Source organism: Tyto alba, unplaced genomic scaffold, assembly GCF_018691265.1.
Source record: "Tyto alba isolate M040663 unplaced genomic scaffold, T.alba_DEE_v4.0 Super-Scaffold_18, whole genome shotgun sequence".
Classification (NCBI taxonomy): domain Eukaryota; kingdom Metazoa; phylum Chordata; class Aves; order Strigiformes; family Tytonidae; genus Tyto; species Tyto alba.
Window position 1 is genome coordinate 7152049 of NW_024881280.1, and position 27988 is coordinate 7180036.

Here is a 27988-nt window from a genome sequence, read left to right on the forward strand (position 1 = left end):
AGGTGTGAAATAACCCTGTGACGACTATTACTGTATACAAAGTTGAATGGGTCCCTATTTTAAATATACAGTGCTGAACAGCTTTAACTTGAGTGTTAGTTTAGATTTCCTTCTCATGGCCCGATGTGGGGCTCTATATAGGTCCAGTGTTCTGATGTTCACCCGTGTTTGGGAGCACGAACAGGTTGAAACAGCAAAGTATCGCATACAGGAATACCAGTCTTGCAATGTGTCCCAAGAAATATGGTTTTAAGGAGGAGCCTGAGACATGGCCGCGTGACTCGATCAGGGTGCCTTATTTGCAAGCAAGCCCTTCAACAGTAATGATGTAGAAATGCATTCCTGAATGTACAGACAGGCTGAGATATAATGTGATGAATAAATTCTCTCTTTCATAAGAAAGGCTTTTCAGTCTGAGATCTAAAGATTCTGCTTTTCATGAGTTCTATTAGGGGTCCTTGTTAACAGCTTTCCTTAAGGGATACGCCCATTAGCTGGAGCTTCCACACATGCTCCAAACCACCTCTTGAACCTCTGCAGACATCAAAACCTTCAGCTTTCCTCTAATTATTGCTAAAATCTCTGGTTTTCTGCCAGCTGTCTCCACTTTAGTGATACATTACTCATCTATAAATCTAGGGCCCACCAAACAGGAAAATGCAGGACACAAAGCATCCTGATGAATGGCATCCTTCTTTTAATGACTGCTGCTCATTTTCACCCACAGTTCATTGTGAATCTTAAACGGAGAAGCTGTAGGATTCACAAACCCTGCTAAGATCTTAGGTGTACCCAACTGCACAGTGTAAGGGGACCTGCATCTAACAGACAATAATCTTCCCACACCAGGCATTGCCCATATATAAAAACAATTTATAAGCTTGCTATTAACATTTATATTCAGAGATATATGAATTAAGAGTGACCAGCCAGTAGACACAACGGACAATATAGCTAAAAGTTTAGGATTCACATACCACCATAGGAGGATTTTGACAGGTTCTAATGAAAGTTAGCATCCAACATGTAAGGATTCAACCTTAAACAGAGGTATCTAGCAGTGATGAATACATATGTGTTCCTATATATGTATATACCTCATGATACAAACAGGTATTACCTTAATTGTGTACAAAACCAGATCTGTGCTAAGAGAGATCCACTTTCACAAGCCTGTGCATGTGGAAGAGACAACAGTGTTTGTTTCCATGTATTCCAATCTCACCTGCTTTGGGACTGCCCAGGTTCCTCTCTGGGAGGCAAATGGGGGCCTGTGAGTGGTATGCTTTTGTAATCTGTAAGAAACAAAAGAGAGCGCTGTTAATTATTGCTGTAGGAGAAAAACAGCCTGGAATAAAGCACTACAGAAACACACAAAAAATGTACTACTCATAGGTTGGGGTTTTTGTGTTTAATTTGAAACACATTTTCCTTACATAAGTAAATAACTGCGGTTGAGATGGTGCTTGCTTGCGTGACTAGAACTCCAGACATACAATCACAGAATAGTTTGGGTTGGAAGAGACCTTTAAAGGTCATCTAGTTCCAACCCCCCTGCCATGAGCAGGGGCACCTTCCCCCAGCCCAGGGTGCTCCCAGCCCCATCCAACCTGGCCTTGAACCCTTCCAGGGAGGGGGCAGCCACAGCTGCTCTGGGCAACCTGGGCCAGCACCTCACCACCCTCACTATAAAAAAAAAAAATCTTCTTTTTATCTAATGTAAGTCTACCCTCCTTTAGTTTAGAACCATTACCCCTTGTCATATTGCAACAGGCCCTGCTAAAATGTTTGGCCTCATCTTTCTTATAAGCTCCCACACTGAAAGGCTGCAATAAGGTCTCCCTAGGGCCTTCTCGTCCATTGTTACCAGTTTGCCAGTTGTGTTCATCGGGGGGGTATGCTTTCTTTGACCTGCCTTTTCTGGCTGACATGCCTGTAGAAGCCCTTGTTATTATTCATTGCATCCCTTGCTAAGTTCAGCTCCAGCTGTGCCTTGGCCTTCCTGACCCCATCCCTGTACTCTTCCCAGGATATCTGTCCCTGCTTCCACTGCCTGTCCATTTCCTTCTTGCCCTTTAGTTTGACCAGCAGGTCTCAACTCAACCATGCTGGTCTCTTGCTTTCCTTTCCTGATTTCTTACACCTGGAGATCGAGAGCTCTTGTGCCCTATGGAAAGCATCCCTAAAGATCTGCCAGCTCTGTTCTGCTCCTCTGTCCCCGAGGGCAGTTTCCCAGGGGGTCCTACGGACTAGATCCTTGAACAGCTGGAATTTTGATTTCCTAAAATTCAGGGTCCTGACTTCACTCTTCACATGACCCATACCCCTCAGGACCCATACCCCTCATGCCTTGAGAGAAAATATGGGCAGCTTTTGGCATGCAGATAGTACAGTTGGTTCCTCATCTAGAAGAAGAAAATGAGCCTGTGGAAACAGCAAGAGAGTACTGAAACTCAGTTTTCAATTTCACTGTGGGGATGATCTGCCCTTTTTATTACACTGAACTTCAAGGAGAAACATTTCAGCCTGGGAGACTTAGTAGGCAGATGGCCACATTTTGAATTAATTTGAACTTTTTCAGACTAAAAGTTTTACTCCTAGATGTGTTTCCTTATAGTAATCAATCCCCAAGATTATGAAGGCCAAGTCTAATACACCGGGGCACAGTTTCAAAGCAAGCTAGAGAAGAACATAGCATTTGCAGCTATAGCTATGTAGGACAGAGAACGTACAACTTAATGTGCAACAACTGCCAAATGGCCTTCTGGAGCAGGAGCTGGGAGGACCGTGGGGGCCGGCCCCCCTCTGGTGGGCACCAGCATGGGAACATCACCGTCCCTCCTTCCCCTTCTCCAGAGGGTAAGGTCTTCTCCTCCCTGTTCACAACTCTCAGTTCCATCCTTCAAATTCAGCTGAGGCGTTTCTAAGCAGGGAAGTTTGATTTCTTTAACTGTCTTGCTCCCTCCTGTGTGCCTCTGCTGGTAGTGCTCTCTGAATAGGAAGGTTCTCTGGGTCACTGCTTGTTTTGTATTGGAGTGGCATTCCAAATTACACCTGTCAATCAGTAGGTTGCATTATAACACTGAAATTTCCTCTTCCTCTTTTCCAATTCACAAGCTCAATAGTGAAGACAATATCAAATTGAGTCTTTTCTTTGAGAAAAATCTGTTTTAGATTTGTCTCAATTCCCTCCTTTATGCTTACAGTACCAGGAATTTCCAGGTGGTCTCTAATACATTTGCTGGGCAGGTGCAAAGCTTAGCTTCCAAATTTTATACAGTTGCCTTTCTAATGTTCTTCACTATTAAAAAAAAAAAAAAGGCAAAAAAAAATCTTGAGAGGGAAAACCCCAATATTTTTTCTTTGATTTTAGCTTTGTTCAGATACTAATGAGTCTTTCTTTCTTTAGTAGATCAGTTTCCTAATTTAATTGTGTAGGTTTTTAGTGTGGATTTATCTATTAAACTGGAAAGAATGCAAAATGTAATTGCAAACCTATGCGATTAACAAGATGACTCATATGAACCAATGGTACCCAGAACTACACTCATTAAGTTTTGGGTTTTTTTTTACAAACACTGTAGGACATTCACTTCTGAAGGCACGCAAACACTGGCAGAGGTATTGGCTGGGGATAACGGGTGTTTTGCACTTCAGCTGATTTCATGCTCTTCCGAACGATGTTACCACAGGTTTAAGGAAAAAAAACAGAGTAACTTGAGCACAACCCTGTCAGCATTAGAGAATACACCTTTTTTTTTGTCTTATTAACACCCAGTGACAGCTGGTGGGCAAAAATGCAACATCCAACTAACGTCTGCTGTACTAGGAGCATGGTGGACACGGGTGTACAGCTGCCACAATGAAACTGTTGCAAAGCAGCTGCTTAACCGCACAACGAGAATCCAGCGAAAGCACCCAGCCTGCCCGTCCTCCCTCTCCCCCTTCTAAAGCGGCCGCGCCTTTCGCTAACGCGGGGGCCGCGAACGCCCGAGGAAGACGGCTAGGCCGCGGCCAGCGGGGCCGAGCCGGCGGCCGCCCGCCCTGTGCGCGCCCTCCCCGGCGAGCGGGGGCGCAGGGGACAGGCGCTGCCCAGCCCCGCGAGCGCCGGCCGGCCCGCCGCCATCGCCCTGAGGCTCAGCGGCCCCTCAGCCCCGGCGCCGTGCCGGCCGGGAAATGGCGCCTGCCCGCGCTCCCGGCGGGCACGGGCGCCCCCCAGCCTGACGGGTACCGCAACGCATCGCGCCGTACAACCGGGTGTTTTCGGGCGCCGGGCAGCGACGCGTTTCTCCCGGAGCCCTGGACAGCGTAGTTTTATCGGCCGAGTGCCGGCTGGAGGCGGCTCGAAGGACTACAGCTCCCATCGGGCCGTGCTGCCGGCTGGGCGAGGGGCGGGCGGTCGGTGCCTCGGCCTCCCCGTTGCCGGTAGCCCCGGCTGGCTGCCGCGCTTTGGGGCTGCGGCGGCTAAAGGGCCCTTGTGGGGGAGAACCGCGGAGCTTGGCGCCGGGCGGTGCTCCGGTAACGCCATGGATAGCCGGTGCTATGGCTGTGCGTCCAAGTTCTCTGTCTTCAAGAAAGAGGCAAGTCCGGCTGAGGGGGGGGGTCAGGGCCGGCCGGTCCCGCGGGTGCCTCCCCCGCAGGGCGAGGGGCTGAGGGGGGAGCCGGGGACCCGCCTCGCCCGGCGCCGAGCCACGCTTCCCGCCCAGCATCTATTCGGGCGTTGCTGCCCTTGCTTATTTCTCAATTAAGCCTTGATGGGGGTGCCTGGTTTCAATATGTCCTTAAATATGCGTGATTACTGCAGGGGAAAAAAAAAAAAAATCGTCACTGGATGCCATTCCAATATTCAAGGGAGAATTTGTCATTGGATGCCATCCCCTTGTTCTAATATTTGAGGGAGAATTCCCCCCACACCACTTTATTATCTTATGGGTTGAAATGGCGTCTCTGCCTTCAGCAGGAGTTATGTGCTGGTGCTCAAAGGCTCTCAAGAGTTTCCGTATCACCATCAGCTAATGATACAGTTCTCTTCAAAAATCAGCATCACCCCAGTGTTGCTTTTAGCACACCTTGGCAAGGGCCTTGTTCCTGTGTGTGGCCAGCCAGAGCAATGGGGGTGTGTATGGTGACTAAGTGACAAAACCTTGTCCTGCCCCCCTCTTGTATCTCCGCAGTGTGGATGCAAAAACTGTGGACGGTCGTTCTGCTTGGGCTGCCTTAGCTTCAGTGCTGTTGTTCCCCGCTGTGGAAGCGCTCAGCAGAAGGTGTGCAAGCAATGCCACGGAAAACTAACTGGGTAAGACCATCTTCACTCAAAGACAGTGTCCTGCTTTGTTTTTTCATTTAGCATCCCAGGGCTGGGTTGCGGATTTCTGTGTGAGAGCTGTGCCTTGCACTTGTGTGTGCGCGCTGCCTGTGCCCTGGAGTTTCAAGCCAGGCCGTTACTGAACTGCTGTTACATGAGCTGTGCTGTCCAGACATAGGAATTGGGATTTGTGAGGCTGTTCTTTGTGGTGACAGTCTGAAAGAACCAGGTTTAAATCTTAATGGATGTGCAGTGAATGCCTGTGGATATCTTAGATAGATGAGACCAGGTTAAGATCCACTGTGTTTTTGCCCAGAAATCTACACCTCTTTGAAAGCACTGGCAGTCTTTTCAGATGTGTGGTAGTTAAATGGCCTGACAATAAGATGTTCAAAGTGTTATTACCTCTGCAGGCAAACAGTGACACAAATGCTCATTGTTGAGGGATCTCAGCTATGCGTAGCCCAAAGACTTAAAATTTTGTAGCCTAAAATCAGTTTGCTTTTAAAAGTAAAGAAAATATTTGCAAACATAACCTGTAGATTGCCTGTTGAAAACAAAAAAAAATGTATTTCAGTAGCAGTATGGGTTATACAGGTGAACAAGTGACACAAGAGCACAAGTGTACACCACAACCCCTCTCAACCAATTCTTCCATGTCCTCTTCCTTCTCTAGCATTTCTCTTACCTCTCTTCCTCAATTCTCTCCTATAGCAAGGAATTTTAAGCAGCAAGCGGGAAATTTTCTGACTCTGCAGGTGTCTAAAGGAGAAGAGCCTCTCATTAGCAGGGGCCTTCATTTCAGAAGCACTGGCTCATGAAACAATGTGAGCTATTGATGGTGCAAATACAGTATTCAGTCTTTCAGTTTTGAAATTTCCTGATTTCCCATTACAAATCCCAAGCCATTAAGAGAACAGAGCAGCCTTTCTCCATGTTTGTTTTGTTTTGATTTTCTCATCTGTTTAATATCAGTACTATAGAGTTACAGCATAAAAAAATCCTCGCTGACTGGGTAGCAGGTAGATAATACACATAGTCTGCAGCTCTGTAAGCTGCATATTTTGTTATTCTTCATGCAAATAGCTTTCAGAACTGAAACCTTAGAACTGGAAAGCTGTATGACAGCATTGCATTCATTTGTTGCTATACAGGCCATAGCACAGTGCAGATGTGTTTGTAGCTGTGACTTCTAAGAATTAATAAAATATGTCAACTACCTTATGTAAGTGTGTAGTTTATCAGCTCAACCTGAATACCACAAAGTAGAAGATAGTTACACAAGATGTGTTTGTGGTGTGCAGCATTCAGGTGTGCTAGAAGATGTCATTATGATACTGGAGGTTATATCATAATTTTTTAAACATTTTGTTTAGCTTGTGCATTATATAATTGTGTGTTTGTTTCATGCCACAGCTCTTTTCAGAGTGTTCTGCATGGAAGCTAATTACACTGGGAGTCTTACCTAACTGCTCTCTCTATGGGCTCTCTGAATTGGGAGGTGCAGACTGTGGGAGGCAAGGGTGTTTCAGGCCCTCCTCCTTTGGATTGCTGGTGACCATATTAAATCACCTTTTGTCCAGATGCAAAACAACTGGACTAAAGGACGAGAAATTAAGTCCCCTGCTTTCCCAGGCAGCTATATTATCTTAATCCCTTCCATAAGCTGATCGTTCTCCATATTAATGAGGTTATGAAAGGGGCTGTATCGGGAGTTTGAGAAATGTATACTGATTCCTCTTGAGTTAACAGACTAGATGAGTGAAGCATTGCCAGTATCTTGAGTTCAGAGAAATTGTTGCTCTTGTCTTCCAGAGAGGAACCTCAAAGCAGTTCAGCAAAATGGTCACCACCAGAGAACTACAAAAAGTGAGTTGCACTTGCCAATCAGATGGTTGTTTCTGTTGCAGAGTAGCCTTTCAGGCCCTCACTCCTCTTCCCCTATAGAGACCAACAAAAGCGGGGGTTGTGATGTGGGTATTTGCTTGTTTAGAGTTAGATTAAGCAGTTTCTTCACTTGTTTTGCTTTTCCCAGACTTCCAACAGATGGGGCTTTTGTTTTGTTGTTTGGGGTTTTTGCTTGATTGGGGAGGTGGGGTGTGTGCACTTTTGAATAGACTTCTGAAGAGACACCTGCCTATGTTTGATGGGGGTTGGCTTGGAAACAGGAACCTGGTGGTGAAATGTTCCTTATCTCTTAGGAAATGGTGCCAGGTGTGCTGTTCCTGTGAGCTAAGGTTTTCCTTAGTCTTGGGAGTACCTCTCTGTGCTGATATGGGCGAGCCTGGTACAGGAAGGAGTGGTTTCTGTTCTGTTCTGCACCAATGTTCTTCATATAGCCTCTTGGGTTCACAGAGGATGTTTTCATATCTCAGGGTTTAAATCCCTGTTCTCAATTGTCGTGTCTTTTTTTCCATCCTTGTCACAGGCGTGTAGCAGCTTTTGAGGCTAAGCAAAACCAGCTGAGAGAACAACAGAAGGCAGCTGCAAAACCCCCAGGTCAAGCAGTCTCCAGATACCAGGGGCTCTCAAAAGAGGATAGAGCTATTGCAGAGAGACTGGAGAGGCTCAGGGAGGAAAGGAAACCAAGTGAGTTTTGGAGGATACTGGAGGTACCTTGGGTGGGAACACTACTACTTGGGAAACGTGGAACCTGGAGGGAGAGGGAAGTGCTGGGCATTCAGAGCCTGCCTTTTTAGGGAATTGAAGGGTTAAAATTGGACAGAGCATCCACATCCTGATGCCACAATGGCCAGATTCTACAATGATTTTTAGATTAACATTCCAATTTCTTTTTGCTTCTTGGGTTTTCCCTTGAATTGCTTCTCAGTTTTGGGGAAATACCTTACCTGTAAAATCACTCTCTCATTTTCCATTGTTTGGAGTGAAAGCCTGTGTCAAGCCCAATAGGAGCAGAATGAAATGAGGGGTTTTGGCTAAACTATTTTGCAGAAGGTTTCCTGTATGTCATTGTCCTAGGCAACAGCAGTGCCAGTCTGTGTGGGGTTATGTTCTGGCTAGCCTCGCTTCACAGAAGAGTAAAAGGACTCCGATCCTAGTCCCCAGCTATCGGGTTCTAGGACAGACTTCTGGTGCTTGTGGGAGAATAAACTACTTAAAAAATTGTGTGTGATCTCTAAAAAGGAAGTAACACATTGCAAAGTGGTTACCTGATTGTCATAGAATCATTTAGGTTGGAAAAGACCTTTATGATCATCGAGTCCAACTGTTCACCTAAGGCTGCCAAGTCCACTGCTAAACCACGTCCCTAAGCACCACATCTACACATCTTTTAAAATACCTTCAGGGCTGGTGACTCAACTACTCCCCTGGGCAGCCAGTTCCAATGCTTGTCAACCTTTCAGTAAAGAAATTTTTCCTAATATCCAATCTAAACCTCCCCGGCACAATTTTAGGCCGTTTTCTCTCGTCCTGAAACCCAGGAGAGGGTTTCAGTCTGATATGCCTAGAATTACATTAAGAGATACGGGAGCAATGGGCTGTACTGCCTAAATGACATTTCTCTGCTTGTCCCTAGTATCCAGAGTTAGCTGATTGTCAAATTACATTACTCTAATACTTGCCTTAAGTCTAGGACATAAGCTGTGAAGGAGGCAAGGACTTGGAAGAAAAGGATAGCAGTTCGTGTTAGGGTAGTCTCTGGGTCACTGCCGTATGATCCCTCATTCACATCAAGGGCTGAGGGAGGTTTTTCCTCAGATGCTTGGGTCTGATTCCAGAACGAAACACAGTATTAAGAAAAATAAATGTGAAACCTTTTGTTTTCAGTAACAGAGTAATCTCCTCCCTTGGGTTATTCTGAATTGCAGAGTCCATCCCCACTCAGGCTGAGATCGAAGCTAGGCTGGCTGCCCTGAAGGAGGACTGCCGGGGACCTGTTCCATCCACACAGGAAATGGAGGACCGGTTGGCTGTCCTGCAGGGGAGAGCTCCTCCTTCCCTGGCTCCCAGACCTGTAAGCTCCCTCAGCTCTTTAGCCAGCAATATATTCTGAGCTGAAACAGTAACCGGTGTCCCAGGATGTTAGTTGTTCTTCCTTCTTCAGCTTTTCTGCGTCCAGGTGCCTCCCTTCAGAAATCTGTTTTCTGTTTGTGTCATTCCTCCAGAAGCAAATGGCCAGCCTTTACCAGTTCACTGCTTCAATTTGAATGCAGTATGTTCCTTTATGTCAAATGTAGTTCTTGTGTTTACTTTTAACAATAGATGCTAAGTTTTTTCCTAGCAACCCATCTGTATACCTAAGCGGTCTGATATTTGTTCAGAGATGCTTGTCTACATTCAGAGCTTATCAGTCCTACCTTCTAACTGTATCTCGTGGTTATCACTGCATCCCAGCTGGGCAAAATCCTGTTAATTATTCCAAGAATAGAAGCACAGAGTGGTTAGTCTGAGATTGCAGAGAAGTGAGTTGGATATATACCTTCAAAGCCTATGTGAATGGTATTGTCCCTGGGAAATCATTTCCTCATGCTCCTTTTTGGGCAGTGCTGCACACCCAGCTGTTATCACAGGCCTCGGTGGGGCTGCCGGCTGGCACTGTTGAGGATGGCACTTCATTTACATCTGAGGGAGTGGCAGAGCTGGGGTTGGGACCCAGCAGCGTATCCTATACATTCAGCACCAAACTTTTCCTTTGATTGAGCATGCTACTTCCCTCTCATTTGTTTTTTCCTGTGCCCTCCTTGTTTCTTAGGTACACCAACCTCCTGATACCAGAAGTCTGGTCCAGCAGACAGATGACCTGTTAACTCAACTGTCTGAGGAAGTTGCCATTGATGAAGATCACAGACCAAGAGTCCAGCCTCAAGGTATCTATTTTGGGTTCCAAAGACCTGTTTCTGTCTAATAATGTATGTGCTACAGTGAGAAGGGAATATGTGCCTCCCTGCCTAGCTTACAGGTGAGCTGGATGTCCAGTTTGTTCTTATCTCCCAGGTATGACTCCCAGACTGACCAAGAGCAGCCATCCGACTCCATACTGCGTCTCATTTTCTTTGGCTCGAGATGGTTCCTTCTTCTCAGGGTTGTATTATTCAGATTGCTCCCCTGTTTCTCAAAGGAGATCCCTCCCTGGGTGCGTTACTACTCCTAACGCACCTGTGCTCTGTTACAAAACACTGGATCCTGGGATACCATTATCTTCCTAACTGTGGTGCTTCCTCTAATCTCACTGTAAAACACAGATTAGCTCACTCTTCACCTACAGTGCGGATCCTACTGTGGCATGCCTTCTTCCATTATTACTCAGATTAATGGAGAGCAGCAAGCTGCTCTCATACTGTTCCTTTAGTTGTATTGTCTGTGCCCAAGGAACATTGCTACTGAGTCACCAGCGTGTTCTCTGTGTCTGTTTGCAGCTGTTAGTAGCCAAAGGTTGAATGATCTCAATCGGGAAAGTGAAGATTGTGTTTGCCCTGCAAATCTGGACCCAAAACAGCTAGAGGAAGAGAAGAATAAACTTCTGGCAGAAGCTGCTGCTGAGCTGCGGGAAGAGAACACTAGGCAGGAAAAGATCCTACAAGTTGCCAAGAGGCTGGCAGCACTCCGAGGCGAGGACCCAGAGAAAGGTGGGTAGCAGGCAAGAATACAGTGCCAAGAGAGAAACCAAGCTCCTGTGACAGAGTAATTTCTTTTCTGAAAGATGTTTATCCATTTAATTCCTCCGTTCTGCAAGAAACAGACTGAGATGTGGTTCTACCTGTAAAGTTGTACAGGTTGGTTCATCATGAAGTCAGTATAAAAGATCTTAGTTGAGGGTAAAGGCCAGAGCTGTAAGGTCAGACTGCTTTGTGTTGCACCCTTTGAGATAATTCTAGCATGCTCTGGTAAGGTTAACAAAGCTTTTAGAAAGCAAAGCTCTGGTTTTGATGGGGATTTTTTCCCTTCCCTCTTTCAGTATTAAAAACAAACAGTAACACCCTTTTTGAGGAGTCCCCATCTGAAAAGGATCTGTCTGTGCCAGAGCCAGAATGCCAAAACCAGCTCATGCCACAAAGGATTGTCTCTGGCACCTAAGTGGGCACAAGGTTTGAGGCAGGTGCGGGTGACAGTCTCCTGTCTCTTACTCCTGCAGTTACACTGGAAACCTATAAACTCCCTGACAGCGATGAGGAAGTGGCTGAGGAGGAAGCCATTCGCCGAGTGCTAAAACAGGTCAGAAGTGGCAGCTGTGGCCTTGTTTATCTTCTTCTCAGTTATTTCCAGCGTGTATGTTACCTGGTGAGCATGCAAAGGATGTTTCTGTTCCTGGGCAGAGTTTCATTCCTTCCCCACCAAGTGCTTTTCCAATAGTAGCTCCCATGGGCCGTTCAGCTACAGGCGATTGACAGCATCACTTCTAGTCTGTCACATTGTCTTTCTCATTCATACCTAGTGTCTCTTGTGGTGTGTGTCTCCCCTCCAGCCCCACTCTGCTGGTACTTTCTTACTTGTTTCATCTTTTCCCCCACCCAGCTAGAACATGGATGATGAAATGTGTGCTATTTAGAGCAGCTTATGCCTAGATTTCTCTCTAAAATGGCTATGAATTGTCTCGCAGGCAGACACAAGCTTTCTGTGCTTAAGTTTCTGCCTGATTGCAGACCATGCATGTGTGATTAGCATGATGTTGAGGGTCTGCTCATAGCTGCACTGCAAAGCACAGTATGTTAGCTGAACACCCCTGCTGCTGCGTTGACTGTTCCCATGTACACACACTGTTTGGAGTGCAGACAGAGCAAGGTCACATCTGCCTGGAGAACACCAGATGTATTCAGCCTTGTCATCTCCAGTTACTGCATGAGAGCAAGGAGAAGAGCAGGAGGTTTAGAGCCTAGAATGAGGCTCCCAGCTGTGTTTGAAACAAGAGGCTTTTTGCTTTCTGTTGTTACCAGCTCACAGAGGAAGCAGCCCTGGATGAAGCAAGTGGATTCAACATTCCTCCAGATCAGACCACCCAACCAGGACCTTCACAACAGAACCTGCATATGAAAGCAAAGCAAAAGGTCAGTGAGCTGGTCAGGTTCTCTTGAAATGATGTGTTCCAGGGTCTCAGGAGAGTACAGTTCTGCAGCAAAAGTTTGCTGTATCCTAGGCTTGATGCAATAAAAAAAAAACCTAACCAACTTCTCCAGAGCAGACAAGCTGAGTGGTTTCTTTGGGGCTGACCAGCCCTGAGCACAGCTACGAGTCATCATCTTTACTTTAAAAAAGATGTACTTTTAAAAGGAATTTCTCCCTGGAATACATTTCCTTTCAGGCTGGATTTCTGCTAAATGGAATGGTGTCCTCTAAACCCAGAGAAGTTAGCATAAACCTCACAAGATGGGTATTAGAGAGGGGATTTTTAACTCACTAATACAATTAGACCAAGAAGGCCACAGTCTAGTACTATACAGCTTGAACCAGGGTAAGTGGGAGGTTTGCCAGTGCTTTCAGCATGTGCGGAGTAGAACCTCTAGATACTAATCAACTGTCTGTATTCTCATATAACATGAGAGGAAGGAATTAGTAACAAGATACCCTATGCTCAGAATGGATTCCAGCCTATTATGGAAATACATACACCTTCTCTAATGTATATTACAAGAATTAAATGGACCTCTGACTCACAGACACCTGACAGGCCTGTCCCGGTAGAGGAAATTATTTAATTGTAAGCATTAATGAAAACATCCATCTCATAGGTATGCCACCTTGCGCTTCTGGGATTACCGATGTAAAAGGTAGTGCCATCTTACTGCTGTTGTGTTAGGAAGCTGCCTTTGCCAGCGTCCAGACACCGTGTCCCAGTGTGTGCATGGCTGTTCAGTTCCACAATAGTTGTCTGTAAAGCAGAAGGAGACAATAGATGGCCTTATGGATAGATTTTAGATGATGATTTCAGAAGATCCTTTTGGCCCGACCTCAGGTACAAATCAATAATAGGGGCCTCTTTGCAAATCACTTCCTTTGTCCCACAGTTTTCTTTCTATAACAGGGAGTAAACAAGCCCCCCACTGCTCTCCCTTCCCATGTAACTGCTTTCAACAAAACTGCTGGCTTTTGCAGCAGAGATTGTCAGTCATATTTGATGTTGCTGTGGTGCCTGCCAGAAGATCTGGGTTTCATGCCCTTAACACAGTATGGACAATGTTAGTGTGTAGTGCTGTAGACACTAAATGAGGGTGAATATTTGTTTACCTTCCAAGCAACATAGATTCATGAGCAAATGATAGGGAGTACCTTGGGGTTTTTATTTAACAATCTAGAGACATTCATATGGAGCCTATTCTTGGGCTCTGGGCACATTCATCTCACAGACTTAGGATCGACAGAGCGTGACCTGTGAACTGTGTGACATGTCATCGTGGCCATCATGCATTACAATAAAAGTCCTCTATCGTCTCTCCTGGGGTTTGAATTCTGCGTCTCTGTTTTCTTTGTGAATTAGAGCTGGACTCCAACCACCACAGCTCTTGCCAGGGCAGATGACAGTGATGAGGATGAGTTACCCTGGTGCTGTATCTGCAATGAAGATGCCACTTTGCGCTGCCACGGCTGCGACGGGGACCTCTACTGCCAGCGCTGTTTTCAGTAAGTCTCGCAGTCCCTCTCGGTCTGAGGCAGGTCACGGGTAAGCTTGGCCGCTTTTGTTTGTTCTTCCCATTGGGCAGAAAAGCTGGCAGTAGGAGGGAAGATTTGAGGAACCCAGATCTGAGCTGAATGCTAGTAGTTACGGAAATACTTTTTGCAATCAGTAGTTATCCCAGGCTTTAGGATCTAAACTGGTCCTAGACAGAAATGTTCTGTCAGTACTGCTCCAGCGCATGTTTGGGCACATTGTCTGGGTGTTTTCTGGAGCAGCTGATGTGCTGCATTGCGTGGGATGGGATAAGCGAGACCATTGTTCAGAGACTCCTATGGCTTGTTAGTGACATTGATGGGTGATCTGGCTGGATTCCCATAAGAGGGGAAATCAGATCATATGAATTCCTGAGGCTTTTCTTAGGTTGAGACTCTGCAGTCTTCAACGATATAAAAAAATTTTTGTTGAAATATGTATGGGTAAACTTTTTTTCCTCAGTCAGGCCTTGCAGCAGCTATAGTCCTGGTTCTTAAATACGTGTAGCTTGATTTTTTTGACAAAAAAGTTGCATGTCTCAGATTTGGAGGGTTAGTTCGTTTGAATACAAAACTATTTGTCACAGTTTGTGTGGCTTCTCTTTTTCAGGCCTCAGAATGTTAGGTAGTTATCTGAGTTCTCAGATTAGTTCTGGATGACATTTAGGCAGCAGGATGCTGAGAATCTGGTTGGGATAGTAAAAGATGCTTTTGTGTATGTTCTCTCATTTCCTGCAAATATTATTGTGGAGAGGTGAAAATGGAGTGGGAGAGAACATATGAAAATGGTAAGAAAACCTATGACTGGCAATGTCAGATGATTTAAAACAAAACAGACAAACAAGACAGCAGACATCAGTAGAAGCAGAATCGGCAGTCTGGCAGGTGAGTGTATCAGTTGCATGCTGCAGATGCAGGCTTCTGTCTTGCTCAGCACTGCCTGCTTCTGAGCACGGTTAGGGCAGCTGCCAATACACTGCATTTTAGCCACAACAGTTAGTTTTCAGAGTTGTGTGGAGCAGACTGTCATTTTGACTGTTCTCATAGGAGTTACTAATTTGCCTGGAAGTCACAGACATGGTGCTGAAATGAGCCACCAGTTACAGGAATCTCTTAAAGAGGGAAAGAGGCAGAGAGACTTGTTGTCATTTCCCATTCCAGCAAGCAAGGGTGAGCAGACCTTTCCACAAAGCACCTCAGGTTTCTGTTACAAGCAAATATCTTTAGTCAGCCCACGTGGCTGCCAGTCGGGTCCTCACAGCTAACCTTGGGATAGGTTTCTAGTTAAGGGCTGCTGGGAGACATCTCGTACAATGGCTAAGTGTGAGTTCCCTTCCTGGGTCTTTATTTCTGACTGCACTTTGTGTTTGCTTCTCAGGGAAGGCCATGATGAGTTTGACCTGAAGGACCACCACACCTCCCGCTATCATCTTCCTTGCAAGTAGAAGCAATCACACTCTTCACAGGCAGAAAAAGAGATGAAGAACGGGAAAAGAGAGGAGCCGCCCAGATGGGAAGAGGCCAAGTGGATTTGCAGCCAAAATGGGTGATGTTTTGGACAGTTAAAGGATGTGCTGTAATCTGAGAGATGTTTGGAGGGTGTGTGACTTTGTCCTCACAAATACAACCAGAGAAGTGCAGGGTTTGCTGTGCATGCTTGGGGGTAAATGAGGACTTGATGTGAGGAGGTGAATACGAGTCTATAAAACACAGACGGTAAGGCAATGCGGGTAGCAGTAAAGATGTGTGTTTAAGGCAGTACTGACTGGCTGGTAAGTAACTTCCTGCTTTTGCTAACAGCTTACACATTGGTTCAAGAGGCAGCAAAGCACTTTGCACTAAGAAAACTGTCTACATCGTGATCACATGTGTGATGAGAACTTCCAAAGCATAATAAAAACTATTTATGGAGGCCCGTGGTTAAAGTCTGTCCTGGAAATGCCTGATAGCCCTTTACACACTCTTGCCCTCTTGTAATGGTATGTTAGTCCTAGGGTCAAGTGGCTTAGGGAATGAAATGAAGGACCCCAAAGTCGTCAAAAACGTTTCTGTGGTGTGGTTGGAAAAGGTGCAGGGGTTGCTCTGCCTGGGTGGGCAGCGTTGCTCACGTACTCGAAGGATGCTTTGTAAAGGTAATCTGCCTAGAGATGCTCAGCATTGTGGTCTGCAGTGGCTATGCTGAGGTTCCATGTGGTCCATAAGAGCAGTATGTTAGTCTGGAAGAGTTGTATATTAGTCTGAAAGTGGGGTTTGGCTCTGCTTATTGTTTGGTCCCCTGGTAGGATACAGATGTTACCTGTGTGATGCTCCTTATCTGGCTATGAGAGAAGCTCAGTTTAATATGCTCATATCCCTCCTTGGAGACAGTCCGGATGCAAGTGGCACTTGCTGATGACCAAAGCACTCAGAATTGTTTCAAATACCTAACTAAACTTGCCCTAAATTGACCCTCATATCCCATCAGGATGAGCTTTTCCCAGGACTTCTGAGACAGCACTGTAAGGCTGACAAATTCCAATGGCAAAAATCTCAAGGATTTGCCTTTGACAGGGAGTTTCCAGTGAATCTTGCCTGTCTGGTTTGACACTGCCGCTCCCAGCTGTCTGCCCTTCCCCTGGGCTTAAGGTCACTGCCTCTGTAGGTGAGTTGACGAAATAGTGTTTGCCTGCACCTCAGCCACCCCTGGTCAGAGCACAGCAAATAAGTTAAACTACTGCTGAAGGTGGGTTTGCACTAACATACTGGACTGCATCAGGCCCTTCAACAGAAACCTGGATCAGTCAGTGCAGAATAGTGATACTTCAGATTAACACACTAAAAATTGCAAGCAGATATAAGCAGTGCTGCCAAAACCCTTTGTTAGGAAGGGGTAGAAAAACCTGATTCTTGTGGAGGATCCTCTTTCTCCTGGCAGTCCTCACGTCACCAGTGCCTGTCTCTTTGGGACAGGTAGGTAGGAAAACTATTTGAGTTGTTCTGATACAAGAGCTCACAGTAAGCTCTGTGTTACACAAAATTTAAGTAGAGAGTTACTGCCCTGAGAATCTTGCAGTCTTGAAAACAAGGCTGTTCTGGCTTTGTGTTATTGTAGCAGTGTCACTTTTTCATTGCTATTTGACCTGGATAATTAGTCTGATAGGAGACAGTCCAATTCTGTCTTGGGTTAAATCCTTTGTGTTTTACATGTACAGGAGAAGGAGCAAATACCCGTTCTTATGTTTCTTCCAAGACAGATCCACTCCGTTGGGCTTCAGTCTGTGTCCTTTCAAAGCAGTTAGTAGACATTTGAATTCTTGCTTTAGAGCAGCTCTTTTTTTTTTTTTTTTTTTAATATCTTGGTATAAGTTGGTGCACAATTTGCAATACTTTGAATGCTTCATCAGCCACAACCAAGCTTTGAGCTCCTTGTGCAGTTAGGCAGCCTCTGCCTTGTAAGCCCTGCCCTGTTCACGTCAGTAGTAAAGGAGCAGGTTACAGCCAGAAGCAGTTGGTTTAGTTTCCCAGATTGGTTTCTGTGGGGCCATCCCAAGGAATCCAGAAACGTACCCAACCCAATACCTGAAATAGAACTTAGTCATACCTGGAAGAGTCTCTTCAGTCATACACACACATGCTGATGCTTTCCCTCTACCACTAATGGACATTTTTGTGGCTGCTGAGCTTTCTGCATGTAATTGGCCATTTCAGTGGCAGCCCAACCACTTTCCCCAGGAAAGCCATCCCCACTGTAGCGGTTGTCTCAGAGACCTCCATGTAGGAAGGGTAGAAGGGGCACCTAGATCAGCTATCTGCAGGAAGCAAACCCAGCTCAATCTGTCATTGTGAAAGAGGAGTGCTGCATGACCTTTAAGGGGGAAGTGCACTTTTAGCTGTGTTGCTTAGTCCTTGAAAAGGTGCTGGTAAACAAGGAGAGATAGTGGTAAACAATCAGTCCCTGACAGGCCAAATCAACTTCAGTCATAGCCACCCAGGGACTGAAGAGAGTTTGTATCTTCAAGGAAGAGAATCAGCTTCTGTTTTTGTAGCATGCCATGAGGGCGCAGAAGATTTTCTTTCCCTTTCAAAATGTTTTGTATGTGAACTATCAAATGTGGGCTCCACCCTAACAAGAATTCAGAATAACACAAGGTGGAACTCAGATTAGTTTGCAAAGAGAGGTTTCATTTTAGACAGACTGCATTAACTTGCATTTGCTGTGGTTCAGGGGTGTGCACGTTGTTTCAAGTGCTGTAACATGGTCATGTGTCCAAAGGTAGAGGCCAGAATATTTTTAAAGGTGATATAAGTGTTGATCATAACTAAGGGAAAAAATTGCATTAAAGGTTTATTTTATACACCTTCATAAACCTCCCATTAGAATAAAGCACATGAACTTGCATACATTCTGAGTTATCTTGATATAATCAAGAGGGCAAAGTTCCTTTAAAGAAACGTTCTTTCATGGTATCTGCATACCAAACATTACAGCCTTATGCTAGTGACGGTGCTGAGAAACAGCAAAGTTAACCAGAAGCTGTTTGTAAAAAAAAAAAAAAAAAAAAACTTTATTTAGTCTGCCTGTTAGTATATCTCTATGGATGGCTGAAAACAGCTAAGAAGTAAATAAAAGCAAGTATGACTTACTACTTTGAAGAACTAAATAAAAAGAAGTTGCTCTGATTGCCTTATGTTTTTCTTTTGCACTAGAAAATCATCGAGCTGAGAAATCATCTAGCACTGGCTACATCTTGCTTTGCCCTCGTGATCACACTGTGCTGACATGAAGCGCTCATGGGGTAGTGATGTCCTTACATATCAGAATCAACTGCACATCATAGGACCTGCAGCTTACTCTTCTTGCTGCTACTTGCAGGAAAAGCACAAGGACACGTTCTGTCAAGCAGGGCTTCAAAAACTGCTTTTTTCCTGGGATCTAACGATGTCTGCCTTAAAACATAGAAAAAAATTCTTTGCATCACTCCAGTGAGGGAATACAGAACAATGCCCAGGGTGAAGAAAATCTCTCTCTCAGGCCAGGGGAGAGGCATCTCAGGTCTTTGTGCTCTCACAGCACAGCAGAGAGAGTGCCTTCTGGTAGGGTACATAATTAATCTGGAGTTCTGTGCACTACTGTTCTGCAGTTAATTACAGCTCTAGTTTAGGACACTCAGCTCAGGGCCTGTTCACCTAGATATTCCACTTGAACTTCAGTTTGAACCCAGTATGTGTTTTTAACAGTGCTCATAGCTCTGTTGGTGTGCTGCTCTCCTTCCTGAAGAGGTGTGGTATAGGAGTCTTAGCAGGTGTCAGTCCATGAGCAACGCCAGATCCTCAACCAGTGCAGCTCTGGATTTAATTTTGTTGTTATTTTACTTACAACGTTGAGATTTCAGGAGGGCAGGCATGCCCTCTTATCCCCTTACTAAGCCAAAAATGGCATGTCCCTAGGGCTAGCATAGTCATATATGTGAACCTGAAAAAGAAAGGCCATTTCTCCAACCCAGTGGGTGGAGGCTTAGAGCTTCTGGGAGCAGCCTTAGGACAAGATACGAGCTGCATGGCTTGCTAACTTCCAGGAGGCTGTTGCCCTTACATCACAGTTGTTAGTGCAGCTTGGATTTTGTCCTCTCAGAGATGTGCAGAGACCACAGCTTGTTCACTGACACTTCTGGTGGAAAATAGGAGGGAAGCAAAAGGTAATAGTCATCACCCTGTTACTGATAAAGGTGAAAAGACAAACGTATTTTAGTCCAACTACATCGTACAGCCCAAGAGTTCTTGTTTGTTCGCTAATCTGCAGGTCCTTTTTGTCCCAGAGTTGGGCCCTCCTGTCCCTGTCTGACAAAACATACTCAAAAGCTAGCTTTGAACGTGCTGGTACAGAGGAGCCCCTCTGGATGGGGCACAGCAACTCATCTCTGGTGTTCGAGTGGCAGGCATGAGAGTGTAGGGGCAGGACACTGTGAGAGTCTGCTCTGCTGAAGCAATCAACCTCCATTTGCTGGCTTATTTCCTAGCCAGATGTGTCAAGTTACTGACTTGCTGAGAGGCTGGATGTAGTTTCCTCTGTATTTTTCCAGCCACACATTAGTTGTAGCCAGAAGAGTTTGTTCAGCAAGACAGTGTGTCCTACTTCATTTCACATTTGTGGGACATACCTGTTTGCAAAAGGCTCGCTCCGAGATGCTCCCTGCAGGAAAATTGGGAGCAGGTATTTTTCAGTTCAGTTTTTCTTTAGTGCCTAAAAAGAGAGAAAAAGCAAGCAGTGCACAGCTGGTTTTCTCTGTTTTAATATACAAAATAAGCATTTTTCCAACATCTTTTTAAATTATGAGAAAAATCATTGCCAGACCTTGCTCTTTAGAAGACGCTTCTAAATCATTAAGTCCTAAATTCCACAAAAAGGAAAAACAATCTCTCTTCCATTAGTCTTACCAGCTGTTTCACTAACTTCCCCTTAAATAGACCAGGTGCGCTCGAACATTTTCCTTCCATCCTACTGTATATTTTCTGTCCAACCTTCATGAATAACAGAGGCTTAATAAGACTTACAAAGTACTTGCAACGCTGTGGAGTCAGGTACAGCAGTAACAGTCAGATCACAGCTGGGCCCCAGCCAGACTGAAACAGGGTGCATCTTAACAGTAACTGATTTTCCATGTTGATGAATGAGTGATAACCAATGCCTTGTTTTCCTTACAGTGTACGGAAAGAAAGAAGTCTTGATGAGCTCCTGAGAATTGTGTTCAGTGCTCCTCAGCCAGCATGGAAATTCCTAGAAGAAACTAAAGGAATGACGTCTTGTCCTCTTCCCCAGGTTAACATGCCCTTTAAGAATCAGGAAAATGTACAATCTGGTTCCCTGCTCTGTGCGTAGATCTGGAAGGAGTGGAGACTTCAAACCACTGGTACAAAGTTCACAAACTTGGTGATGTTTCTCAATAACAGTAAGTCCTAAACATATTCTGAAGTGATGTTGCTGATCCTGGTTTTTGGGGGGGAAGATACACATTTCCCTGTGACCGAAGCTGGTTGTTCCACGTGGGCAAGGTCATTTCTTCTGAGGATTGGTGACTCTCCGGAGACCTTTCAATCGACTAAGCAATTCCGTAATGAAGTCCTACAATGAGAATTGTTTGAAGAAGGGTATCATGTTAATTCCAGTGCTTGCCAGCCCAAAGAGTACTACGGCACTTGGTTTATTCCCACCTTCGCCTTCATGTTGAACAGAAACCAGAATTTTCGTATGTATTGAGCAAACCTATCTTTTAGCTTAGGAGAGGAGACCTTTTGATGGATGAGAAGGGTTTAAAAGCCTCTCTACTTCCCTTCCACTGTCATCCTCTGCAGCAGCCACGTTCACTTTCTCCCCAGGAGCCAGCCTGCCCTTCTTCAGCCCAGATACCTGCTTTTTCCACCCTGAGATGACCTGGGATGCTGTTGTCCTCTGTTAGATTCCACTCCTTCCTGTTGCCACCATAACCTCCTGCCCACTTCTGCTGCCCTCCCAATCTAGGGCAAAGCAAGCTGTCCCTCTTGTTGAACCTGTAAAGATCCATGGTGTGGATTGCAAACCATCCCAAAGCTGTGCCAATTCTACAAGGAAGTGGCTGACAGAATAGAGGTGGAGCAAAACACACATAGGACTAATGATAACCTGGAGCAGGGGTTGAGGACAGGCAGAGCAGATGGATGAGCAGTTAATGGAGATAAACCCCGACTACTTTGCTGACACAGCCAAGGACTATGAACTAAACTGGACCATCTGGTTATTCCAAGCAGAAGTCAATGTGAGCAGTGCAAACTTCACCCTCTGTGTGACAGCTAACATCACTATAAAGGAGCATACAGCCTTTCTTCACCCAAAGAGATAGCTACATGTCCTTGTAATTAGGCAAGGTCACTGGAAGTATTGCAGCTTGTTACCATTTGTGCTGTGGGGAAGCCCAGCTTCCTCACCTGGGTGATCAGAGCTTGCTTGTCACAGCATGCTCTGGAGGTAAATGCCTAGGATCACACACACCTTTGTCAGTTCCTTCAGAGGAAACCAGTTTTTCCTCTGTCTGCTTTCTGCAAATAGACTGCTGTGATCTTTCAGGGGGACTGGATTCAGGATTACCGGGGTGAAAGTACATATTTTTGCCAGTGGGACAGCAGTAACTGTAGTGGGCAAGTAACATGCTGTCTGCAAGACACTTTCATGGCTTGTGAATTAGTAGCACAAACTCTTCAGTTATCTCTCTGGGAATGTGGGGTTCTTACCCAAGATCTGAAATTCAGACACAAAACTATTTTCATTCTGCCAGCCTTGTCAGCTGAACCCCTGCTAGGAGACTATCTGTAATCACTGCTGCAGCCGAGTTTAATTTCGGTGATGGTCATGCATCCACCTCATTTTCTGCGCGTTCATCGCCGTACAGCTACAGAGGCTCGACAGGATGTGAAGGCTGATGAACGGTGTCCAGGCACAGCGTTCACATGCAGTGCGTGTGACTGAGGCAGTGAGAGGTGCCCCGTTTTGCACAGGTATGCAGCTCATTGAAGGCAACTGCTCTGTGGTCTGTGCACTATGCTGCTAAGTATGGGGCTCCACTCCTTTGGACATTGTGGCAGTTTGTGGAATTTCTTTAACTCTCTAACTCAGAACCAGTATTTGTAAAGTTCACATGGGAAAAGAAAAATATATAAAACTAATTTATGTGGGTACTGCTCAACAATTATCTGTCTGATCCAATTGAGGGCCATCCTACATTCTTGTCACTCCTAACACTAGCGTGGTTTAAGCTAAGAATGCATTTAGTTAACAGTGTGCAAGACAGTTATGTGAGCTGTATCACTGTCTATGGCTTTTCTACACTGAAGACCAAATAGCAACTCAGCCTGGTGATCTTAGGATGTCCAAAACATGGAATGAACTTTCTTTGGTTGTAAAGCATACTTCCTTGTTTGCTCCACTGCTCTGCATTCAGCTCATCCATGTAGATTTACATGTATTTTTCTAACACAGCAGAATAAAGTGGCAAACATCTCCCATTGGGAATTAAACAAATCTGCAGCATCATGTTAGGCATAGTAGTATCTTGGCTATTTGGCCAAGCAGCAACAGAGACACACTCTTACAGCACAGTATAACACACATATATTGATGGTGCTTCACTCACCTCTGTGGGGCTGGAGCACTCATGGAGGATTTCCTAGAAACCAAGGAGGAGTAATTTAGTATTTTATGAGCTGACCTATTCTCCCCTTGCTATAAAAAGGGTATATAATCTCACTACATTTGACAGGCTAAGGCACAGGGAAGCAGCATGCAACACCGTATATACATATTTTGTACCCCACACACCACTACTTCTCTTTATGAAGGGAGTCCCTAACTAAAAGTCACCAAGTCCTTCTATCTGACCTGTAGTTTTAATTTCTGTTCTTCATTAGGGACCTCCAGGAGATCTTCAAGATCAATTTGTGGTTCAGGAGCTGCTGCCTCTGTTTCCTCTCTTAGCTAAAAAAAAAAAAAAAAAAAACACAAACCACAAATCAAAAAACATAGTAAACCTTCACATTTCTAAGAACTCTAGAGGCCATCTTTAAAGAACTGATCAGCTGAGAAAGAACCAATTACATTAAAACTATGCTGCAAAGTTGAAGTCAAGATACAAGAACCTCCTTATTTTGAGATGATTTATAAAGAGGGCACAGATTCCAGCCCCTTTGTGGTGTCTGCTACAGCCACACGTTCCGAGGTACACATTCTTTGTCTTTTCCCACCTCAACACTTGATACTACTGCTCAGGGACAGTTGTCCATCGTGGGAAGACCCTTTCAAGAATAGCCAACTGCAATTGCCAACTGCAGTGCAGTGTAAGCCAGCCTGGGCCAACCCTCATCTATGAAGAGTGTGCACAAGTGTTCACCAAACAGAAATCCTTAATCCTAGGCACAACTAATACATGGAGAATTTAGGCTAAATTCACAGTTGGTATTTATACTAAGGCCCCAGGCTTTGGTTATAGGAGTGATGATCTTGTAATGCATGGGGGTGTTAGCTGGAAACGTTTGTAAAGCCCCCCATGTCTCTACAAGACTGTAAGGAAAGCAGGCAGTGGTTCCCAACGTTATTTGCAAAATGAATCTTTGACAACACAACATGAGTGATATTTTAACGTAGTAATCAGCAGAATAAGGATACTGAGTAAACAGCACAGTACTTGATTGCTGGGGAGCGTTTATGGATATGTATGTAAAACATTAAACAATAAAGGCAATACTTACAGGAAAAAAAGAAACTTGTTCTGAGCAGCCTCTGGTACCAAGCCAGAGAGGAAGCAGAAAACCTTTGTTCAGCTTTGTTACACAGCTGACTTAACAATAAGTAATAAAACACAGTTAAATACATTGTACTGCAACCACACAACATTTCTTCTTAAAAGTAATAGTTCTCATGTGCCTGTTTGGACAATGGCTGTTGGTCCAGCCTGACTTTGTCTCTGGCTAAGAAGCTAAATAGGCCAGGAGGGTGAGAAAGGGTGGGAACTCCCTATGGTTTTCTGGTCCTAGTATGGATGGTCTGCTGACTTCCACGTGCAGGGGATCATCTCAAAAATCAAAACAGTCTCTTGAGTCCTAGTTTTGTTGCAAAAAGCCTCAAGACTGTAAATAGCATAGCATTCAGATTATCAGGATCAGGAGGCGATGTCTGAGCTAACCTTGCTGGCATTTGAATCTGCAATGTCTGTCACACGGGTTTCTGGAAGACACCGAGGAACACTGCACTGCCAAGGGCAAGTGGAGCAAAAGAAGAAGCTGACAGAGAGACAGTGTAATGGAAGTCAGTGGATCCAAGGAAGCCCAGACTAACAGGGCTGACTAAATAGTCTTGCCACGATGCACAGAGGAGGGCAGGAGGACCTGCTGGACACCTGTGATTACAAGTAATTTACTGTGGCACACGTATTTATTTGGAAAGAACCTATGCAACCCCCTGTTGTACCCTATTAACAGTCTTTGACCTGGCACAGCATCACGTTACACAGTTCCTGGTAGCAAATCTCCTAGGTTGGCCCAAATGCACCAGGAAGTTGGGAAACCTGTTGTGCTGGAGAGGTGCTAGCAAAGGTAATCCACCAGCAATCTGTTCCTGTAAGGACACGGCTCGATTTCTCACTTGTGCCTGCTGGGATTCTGTAGTAGGGAAAGAAATCTCCCTTTTGGGCAGCTCTCCTGATGACAGTAAACAGCTCCTAATTCTCAGAAAACCAGAAGTGATAACATAACCTGACTTGTTTTTCTGGCACCTTTACAAGTGTACATCTGTAGACTTGGGCAAGTAAGAGTAGCATACAGGGAGCCTCATCTTGGGTCACGTTACAGGTCATACCAAGTGCTTCTCATCTATCTCAAAAAAAAAAAAAAAAAAAAAAAAAACACCAAACCCAAACCAAACCCAAATTTTCCCTTTACAACTTCAATAATTCCCCCAAAGGCAAGATGTTCTGTTACTCACATCAGCAGCAGCCGTTCTCCTTGCTTATCTCCGGCAAATCTCAACAGTCAGGCTAAGGGCTCTCTGAACTGAGCTGCTAACTTCAGGGACAGTCCCTGAAATGCCAGTGCAGGCATAGCTGGCAGGCGGCACTGTCACTGCCCCTGCTCCTTTGAGCAGCCTTCGCTCACCAGGACCACTGCTCTAGCGCTTCCAAGACACGCTGAGTTTTGCCTGTCTGACTAGGTCTAGCGATAACACTTGCTCCTATGTACGCTATGTAATGTTTCATAATGCATTATCAAGAGGCCTAAGATATAGATGAGAATTAACTACTATCGTTTTACAAACCATAGAATACAACTGGAAATTCACAATAAAGCCTTGAAGGGATTATGAGCTCTTATCCTTTGCCATTTTTCCTAAACAAACTATAAAATTGTTTGAGAAGTCTCAGAACTTTAATTAACAGGAGCAGTGATATACTCATTTGCTGAGGAGCCCAGCATTTGCAACAGAAGCGAGGACCTTTTTCTCCATATTTGTTTTCTGCTGCATGTTCTTTGCATATCACATAAATGAAAACAGAAACTAACTATTTTTCTCCCCCAGCATGGCATAAGAACCTGGTATGTTCCCACAAATATCAAACAGGAAACCATCACACAGAAAATGATGATAATAGTAATAAACAACAACAGAAACAACAATAATAAAAGCCTTAGAGACAGTTCCTGCAGTTTGGCTCTTCAGCCGCGGAGCTGAGATCATTCTATGGCTCTCAGGCCCAGAAAATCAGCTGGCACAGGCAAAAGCTTCTCTGTACCGTCATGGCATACAGCACAAAAATTGCCTTTCCTGGACTGCTCTAACATGTCCACTTTCACTGTTGATTGTAATTTGAAACTGCTAATGCTCAGAGTGGAAGACTAAGCAATCAACAGCTCTTTTTCCCTTGTATCTCAAAAATGTGCTTAACACTGTGCTGGGGTACAAATACAGAAAACAGGGCAGATTACACTTGACAGTTCATTTTAGCCTGTCCCCATCCAGGACATGAATAAGGTGTCTTACACAATCTGTCAAACGCATCTGAGTCTTCTGTTGGAGATGCACTGGGTTGTGAGTCAAGAAAGCTATGTTGTGTTACATTGTCTGCTATTTGCAGCCAAGCTATTTGAATGGGTTTAAGACTGTGATGTACAATGGGGGAAATCCTTTCACCTTGTCTCGTACCATACTCCAAACAAATTATCTCAAACATGGAAAAGCACCATCCCTTCTGAAAGTTCCCAGTGTAAGTGCCATCCACCTAAGCACAAAATACAAATAGGAGCGATACTACCAGGTTAAAATTTCAGTGTACCCAGCTAGCGCTGGAACCTGACTTAAATGTCACACCACCCTGAAGAAAAAAAATGTCAGGTACCCTGCAACAGCTCAAGTAAAGACTGGTACCATTCCAGTGCTGGACCTAGGCACTCCTGGATCTTTCTTAGTGGGAAAACTCTCAGATAAGCAGGAATAATTTAGGAAGGACTGTTCCTGGTGCAAAGGGAAGTTCAGGCAAGGAAGACAGCTCAGGGGATTTGTGAAGATGAAGGCATAAGTTCTCTACATTTAAGCATGGGTTGGTTTGGGTTTGGGTTTTTTTTTGACTTTTCTTCCCCTGATGCCAGTAGTGTGTCCAGACTCTGCAGCTACAGATACAGCGTTATCCAGAGCATTTCATTCAAACAGCAGCTATAGCTACACCGTTGTGGCCAAAAGATACAAGGACACCCTGGTAACTCTAACCCAGCTAGCTTAGATACTGCTTGCAGCAAAGCCACTCACTGCATGGCGCTCAGCAAGCAGCAGCATCCCGGGTTGGTACACCTCTCTAGGTTCTGCTACTTCTGCTGAGCAATAGCTACTCCCCCGCAGCAGGTGCAAACCCAGGCAGTTTAAAGCTAGTTGGGTCATACTGGTGCGAGCTTCTCTGACTGCAGACACACCAGTTGGAGAGGTGCTGTAGCAGGTGGCAATAAGGTACCTAACAAACACTGAGGATGAGAAGCTATTTCCAGCAAGGCAGAACAAGCAAACTTGTCCCATTTAACTGAGGAGCGAGGGGCTGATTTGCCCCAGCCACTCACCCGGCACTGGTACAGCTCCTGCAGCTGGGCGTTGATCCATTCCTCCAGGTCGAGCCAGCGCTGTAGGTCTTTGCGGTTGTACTTGATGGTTAACTTGCCCAGTTTCCTGTGTGATGATTCCTCCCCAGGTTTCTCTGGCGTCTGGAAAGTCACCCGGGGCAGTGCGCTGGAGTTGCTGGCCATGCTCACCTCCTCCTCCTCCTCCTCCTCCTCCGACGGCAGGAACTGGCCTCCCCACGGGCTCCCTCACTCCTTTCCTCCGTCTCCTTTACCCGACGCCTCTGTGCAGCTAGCAGCTCACCACAGAAGCTCCTCGCAGACACGGAAGGCGACCAGCATTGGCGATCCCAGGGAGAGAGGTGGGGGAGGCCGCACGGCCGGGGCAGCAGCCAGGCTCTGCAGGCAGAATTACAGCAGCAGATTCTTGGGTTTCACCATCGCCTGTGCTGACAGGAGCAGGGAGGAAGGCAGGAGACTTGTTGT

At 45.3% G+C, this 27988-nt stretch overlaps 2 protein-coding genes across 3 annotated transcripts; one reads left to right on the plus strand and one right to left on the minus strand.

Moving 5' to 3' along the window:
- The first annotated feature begins 4270 nt into the window (after positions 1–4270).
- Positions 4271–22934, plus strand: ZFYVE19 (zinc finger FYVE-type containing 19). Of its 2 annotated transcripts, XR_006165143.1 has the most exons (12): positions 4271–4580; positions 5175–5296; positions 7121–7174; positions 7734–7894; positions 9136–9281; positions 10020–10134; positions 10684–10893; positions 11400–11479; positions 12199–12309; positions 13737–13879; positions 15285–15452; positions 20588–22934. XR_006165143.1 is itself a non-coding variant. In XM_042790791.1 (11 exons), exons 1-11 carry the CDS (start codon positions 4527–4529, stop codon positions 15349–15351), a joined length of 1263 nt encoding a protein of 420 aa, XP_042646725.1. In that variant the 5' UTR covers positions 4271–4526; the 3' UTR covers positions 15352–15818. The 2 variants fall into 2 exon arrangements, 1 of the variants encoding a protein (XP_042646725.1); XM_042790791.1 differs by lacking the exon at positions 20588–22934 and having other exon boundaries at positions 15285–15818.
- PPP1R14D (protein phosphatase 1 regulatory inhibitor subunit 14D) lies at positions 20160–27962 on the minus strand. Its single transcript, XM_009969362.3, has 4 exons — positions 27506–27962; positions 23292–23387; positions 23047–23079; positions 20160–21005 (listed from the first exon to the last, which is right to left on the minus strand). Exons 1-4 carry the CDS (start codon positions 27686–27688, stop codon positions 20937–20939), a joined length of 381 nt encoding a protein of 126 aa, XP_009967664.1. The 5' UTR covers positions 27689–27962; the 3' UTR covers positions 20160–20936.
- Positions 27963–27988: the final 26 nt, after the last annotated feature.

What these genes read in the sequence shown, in the direction of transcription:
- ZFYVE19 (XM_042790791.1), top strand. Translation starts at nt 4,527, where the DNA reads ATGGATAGCCGGTGCTATGGCTGTGCGTCCAAGTTCTCTGTCTTCAAG. An exon ending in CTTCCCTGGCTCCCAGACCT is followed by an intron (nt 9,282 to 10,019) that starts GTAAGCTCCCTC and finishes CTTGTTTCTTAG; the next exon opens with GTACACCAACCTCCTGATAC. An exon ending in ATATGAAAGCAAAGCAAAAG is followed by an intron (nt 12,310 to 13,736) that starts GTCAGTGAGCTG and finishes TTTGTGAATTAG; the next exon opens with AGCTGGACTCCAACCACCAC.
- PPP1R14D (XM_009969362.3), bottom strand. Translation starts at nt 27,688, where the DNA reads ATGGCCAGCAACTCCAGCGCACTGCCCCGGGTGACTTTCCAGACGCCA. An exon ending in AGGAGCTGTACCAGTGCCGG is followed by an intron (nt 23,388 to 27,505) that starts GTGAGTGGCTGG and finishes TTTTTTTTTTAG; the next exon opens with CTAAGAGAGGAAACAGAGGC. An exon ending in AACAGAAATTAAAACTACAG is followed by an intron (nt 23,080 to 23,291) that starts GTCAGATAGAAG and finishes CTTGGTTTCTAG; the next exon opens with GAAATCCTCCATGAGTGCTC.